This window comes from Electrona antarctica (genome assembly GCF_951216825.1).
Source record: "Electrona antarctica genome assembly, contig: scaffold_247, whole genome shotgun sequence".
NCBI classification, from domain to species: Eukaryota; Metazoa; Chordata; class Actinopteri; order Myctophiformes; family Myctophidae; genus Electrona; species Electrona antarctica.
In genome coordinates, this window is record NW_027637910.1 from 1 (window position 1) to 5,654 (window position 5,654).

Consider the following 5,654-nt stretch of genomic DNA (forward strand, 5'->3'; position numbering starts at 1 on the left):
TCTGGGATAGAGGCTGCAGTGTGGCAGCCCCAACCCTCTGGAACTCTCTCCGCATGGAGAGTAGAACCTTCTGGGATAGAGGCTGCAGTGTGGCAGCCACAACCCTCTGGAACTCTCTCCCCATGGAGAGTAGAACCTTCTGGGATAGAGGCTGCAGTGTGGCAGCCACAACCCTCTGGAACTCTCTCCCCATGGAGAGTAGAACCTTCTGGGATAGAGACTGCAGTGTGGCAGCCCCAACCCTCTGGAACTCTCTCCCCATGGAGAGTAGAACCTTCTGGGATAGAGGCTGCAGTGTGGCAGCCACAACCCTCTGGAACTCTCTCCCCATGGAGAGTAGAACCTTCTGGGATAGAGGCTGCAGTGTGGCAGCCACAACCCTCTGGAACTCTCTCCGCATGGAGAGTAGAACCTTCTGGGATAGAGGCTGCAGTGTGGCAGCCACAACCCTCTGGAACTCTCTCCCCAGAGAGGCAGCACTACATTAGCAGTCACTTAATGAATCCAGGAGACAATTGGTGTGCATTTTGACATGAATAAAAGCACAAAAGAACGAAATGAGAAATAATAATGGAATCATGATGTAATAACCACTATGAAGCCTGAATAGAAAACCAGTCATATTCTTTATTGTCAGATAAGCTTTTTCCAGCATCATCAGGTGCAACATGCATGCATGTGTTCAGCAGGATACCTGTGATCCTGCCAATGCGTGGGCGTGCTGTGTTAGAGTATGGCTGCTCCCCCTTGGCTTCAGAGATGAACGTCTGACAGGCCTGCTGTTCTTTCACCACATCCAGACTCTCAACCAGTGTGGAAGTAGGAGGGACTGATGAGAGGCAGACGATTTGCTCCGCCTCCAACACCTTGAAGAACACACAGAACACAAAGTATTAGTACTAGTCCAACTGGATATTGGGTGATCAACATGATAGAGACCTCCGATTGTCTTACAAGGTGAGAGAATAAGAAATGCCTGACCTGTCCAAAGCTCTGCTTGCGGGTAGGACTCTTGTCTAACCACAGCATGGCAGCCTCAAACACCATGTCTTCCTCTGGAACATTCAGATGGTAACTGGAGAGAACCGCTGTCAGCCTTTCTATGGAGAGAGAGAGGAACTCTTCCTATTGGTAGAAGAAGAAAAACACAATTAGCTGATAGATGAAGACAAGACACTGTTCCTATACTTCACACTGAAGTCACATTTTCTCGTCTGAAATATTCACTGGTGATATATTAGTGTAATGCTCATGACTGTAGCTTATCAATATGCGTGTATCTAATCACTGTGACTGATTGAATGTTTCTACCCAGGTCTGGGTCAGTTGCGATGGTGGGAAGTTGAGTAATGGTAATAAAACAACCCAAATGTATGACCCTCAACCACTGGGGGGCTGCCCTAAGGTTCGATCTCCCGTTAGTTCGACCGGATTAAGGTTGGTGAGGGATGCGTTAAAACGACCGGATTAAGGTTGGTGAGGGATGCGTTAAAACGACCGGATTAAGGTTGGTGAGGGATGCGTTGCTCCCGTGCTTGCGGTTATGTTTAGGTTAGAGTTAGAGATAGGGTTAGTAATGGTCGATCTAACGGGAGGTCGGACCAATATCACGCTACCCAACCACTGACCTTCTGGTAGATGACACCGAAGTATTCCAGAATATGATCCAAGCTGTATTTCTTCAACATTTCACAGGAGTGGTCGTCGGCATTGCAGTAAAACTCCACACAGTTATTTATGTCCAAGTTACGCTTCATGTAGTCACAGCAGGCCTCTCGCACAGACGGTGCCGCTAGCAGAGCCTGGAACAAATGAACACATTAGCTTTATGGGGAACTGATGTTATGTAGGACTAACATGGAGACAATGACTGATGTTTATGATAATAATAAAATACATTACCTGTACATTATCATTACTGATGGAGACCTTAGACGTGTAGGCGTAGTTCACCAGCAAACCAATCATCTGAGGTTCCACTCCACTGATGGTCACTCTGTCCTGTGTGGACTCCCTCATACCAGATGTAAACATGGCCTGTGCACATTGGAAAGGAGAATGGTTGGCTTGGAGTGTCCATAGTTTATTTATAATTTACATTGTTAACCGATTAATTAATTTTGTGTAGAATGATAAATTGATTCATGTAAAGGACAAGGCAGACTTGAAATGTCATTGCCTGAACACCAGCAGGTCAATAGACGTGTGTATTTACCTCAAAGTAAGGGCTGAAGGAGGCCAGTACATGACGATGGCAGGAGACCTCCTGTCCCTCACAGCACAGAATCACATCACACAAGAACCTGTTGAGACGCAGCCTGTTGAGACCCTCTAACAGCTTGTTGGGATGGTGGGGGTCCACAAACACCTCAGCATCCAGGGAGGATAGAGGTACACCGTCCTCCTGAAGTGCAACGACAACAACAACATCCAGAGGGACAGTCATAATCAGACAAATAAACTACTATCAATCTGTGAGTCATGTTGCTGATCTGGTAATGATGCTTGAAAACGGTCACTCACATGGTCAGTGTCCAGTCTCATCCTCTTGGCAGCCTGTGGTGATTCTCTCTGGCTGGCAGCATCCAGGATGTTGTCAGCCATGGCTGAGGTGAGGTGGAGAGAGAACACACTACATTACTGTTACATGTGGTTTAACTCATGGCTGAGGTGAGGTGGAGAGAGAACACACTACATTACTGTTACATGTGGTTTAACTCATGGCTGAGGTGAGGTGGAGAGAGAACACACATTACTGTTACATGTAGTTTAACTCATGGCTGAGGTGAGGTGGAGAGAGAACACACATTACTGTTACATGTGGTTTAACTCATGGCTGAGGTGAGGTGGAGAGAGAACACACTACATTACTGTTACATGTGCTTACACCAACCCCCAGGGCGGCTGGGAAACGTTGAAGCTGCCTAACCCTACTGGCCAAAGCTGGGACTGCAAGCGGGCGGTTCTACTCGCGCATGTAGCACGAGCAAGAGGGCACGCAGCTGGGGTTTAACAAAAAACACAGATTATCGACTAGCCGGTTAATTGATTGATATGCTTATCAATTAACAAATTAACTGATAATTTTCATCGCTAGTCCTGGCTACTACACTCTGTTCAGTTAAACAAGCATTTGTAACTGAGTACAGCCAGTCTGCTACGACTGGCCACTAGAGCAGTCTGAGTATCAGGATTCTTTCTCTGGGTTACTTCTTTGACAAATGAACGTGTACATGTTTCTCAGAGAGTGAGAACAACTAGTAAGCATCATTATGTTTCCTATGCATTGTGGCATTAAACATCATGTCAGCTACACATCCTAGACTCTTCTCCCTCCCATAATGATGATATAAGGCAGTGGTTCCCAAAGTGGAGACCGGGGACCCCCAGGGGTCCTTGAGGGAGTTCCAGGGGGTTCCCAGCTAAATTATAGTTTGGAACAAACAGACCCCCATTGTACACTCAAGAGTTAAATTAACTTTGATTTTACAATATAAAAGATAAAAGATTTTAAATCTTTGCTTAAGACCCACTTATTCTCCCTGGCTTTTAATGTCAGTTGAGGTAGCCCTGTTCCCTTCACTAGTACAATAGTCTGCATTGTTTGCTCCTTTGTATTGTCTGCTTATATTGGATAGTTTTGCTTTCATTTCTTCTGAATGCTTGTTTTCATGTTTTAAATGGCTGTTTATATTGTATTGTTCTGTTCTTTGCACCTGTACAGACCTTTGGTTGACCTGGTCATGTAAAATGTGCTATATAAATAAAGTTGAGTTGAGAATATAAATTGGGGGTCCCAGAGATAGAAATGCCATTAAATGGGAGTCCGTGGATGCATGTCGAAATAGGGGTCCTTGAAATTAAACAGGTTGAGAATCACTGCTAGAGTTGTAAAAATCAAAAAAAGTCAATGGAGGGTATTGCAACTCTAGATTCATCATATTATAAAGAAATCTAGAGTTGCAAATTGCGGCTAGTAGAGGTCCACTTCACACAAATCCACTCCACCAAGTGTACTGAATATGAAATTAAATGTTTGTGTGCAGTCATTTAATTTACACAAGTATAGTTTGGTATACTATAAGCTACTACTACCTTTCAATCCACCAACCTCATAGAGACAATAGTCCATGTGCAAACACTTGGCAACACGCAGAAGTACACCATTCTAATATCAGCCTAGCCTAGCCCAAACATTTAGACTCGTAGAGGTTTTTTTCGATTCTGACGAATCTCTCAACGAGAGTCTAAACGACGAGGTCCCCTTTAAGAGGGCACGGGTTTACGTGTCTGCCTCAAAATCACTCTTACCTTGTACAAATGCAAAATCTAAAAATAGAAAAAGATTGCCCCACATGTCCGGTGGGTGTACGGGAAACAATTACTTCCGTAGCGACCGTAGTTTTCAATAAAAAAAATATTTTAATCCACTCTGTCCATACTCCTCCATTGTAAATGCGCAACAGAACATTGGCGGCGCCCCTAGTGGCCAGGGTTCTGTTGCGCATTTACAATGGAGAGAAAACCAAGATGGCCGCCAGATTCCGAGACAGAGTATGGACCTTAGTATGGACGGAGTGGATTACAATATTTTTTTTTATTGAAAACTACGGTCGCTACGGAAGTAATTGTTTCCCGCACACCCACCGGACATGTGGGGCAATCTTTTTCTATTTTTAGATTTTGCATTTGTACAAGGTAAGAGTGATTTTGAGGCAGACACGTAAACCCGTGCCCTCTTAAAGGGGACCTCGTCGTTTAGACTCTCGTTGAGAGATTCGTCAGAATCGAAAAAAACCTCTACGAGAGTCTAAATGTTTGGGCTAAGCCTAGCCCTGAAACATGACTGTCATGATTATCATGGCAGTCATGTTTCAGGGCTAATATCAGCCTAAATCCAACGTCCGACTATAAACAAGCTCTCACGACAACACGCATGTAATGATATGATACAAACATAACGTAAACACAACTCAAATAAACAAACCTCGTTGTTCTGCCTACAAATCCAAAGTCCAACCAAGTGTTCCACAACAGACGGACATCCGCACACAAACAGGAATGGAATTAGTCCGTCAAACAATGTAAGTTTCACTTTGAGACGTTTTAAACTTTAACAATAAGATAACTTTACTCCTGCATGTCTTCTTCACAGGGACGACGTGTGTTACCACTAACTGTGTCCGTCTGACAACACAATACAGAAGAAAAGTTCCGGACACTAAAGTAATTTCCGGGTTTCTGATCCGGTCGTGGCGGAAATAAGTAGACGTCATCACGCGGCCAGAACACAGTTTCACTAAAATGTTTAGTTTGGTACAAATGGTGATTTTGTGACGCGAGGTTAGGTCAACTGGAGTTCTTATTTATGCATTTAAGTATTTATATCTTATTTTATAAAGTAAATTATGCTTGTTTGGTTTGAGAGTGGACCTCAAGCCATGAAGCCTAAAGTAAATATGTGTATTCCATTTTATGTAAAAAATAAATTCATCCTAAAGCATTTGTGTCATCTTAATCTACTTGAGAAGCTGTTTGTCCATTTCTATGACGCGTCTTTATGTCTGACCTATGATCTTTTAAGTCTTTATAAACAAAGTTTCTCTGCAATTATTATTTTAGTGAAAGTCCATAATTTACCTTCATACCAAACT

General features: G+C 43.6%; 1 protein-coding gene across 1 annotated transcript; it reads right to left on the reverse strand.

The window, feature by feature from the left end:
• Nucleotides 1-694: 694 nt before the first annotated feature.
• On the reverse strand, nt 695-5,158 carry LOC306918576 (kelch-like protein 20; the record flags this gene model as incomplete). The annotated part of the gene is made up of 7 exons (XM_079531469.1): nt 4,988-5,158; nt 2,524-2,606; nt 2,216-2,404; nt 1,903-2,037; nt 1,629-1,802; nt 982-1,125; nt 695-866 (listed from the first exon to the last, which is right to left on the reverse strand). Coding segments are annotated over exons 2-7 (895 nt in total), but the record flags the coding sequence as incomplete, so codon positions are not given.
• Nucleotides 5,159-5,654: the final 496 nt, after the last annotated feature.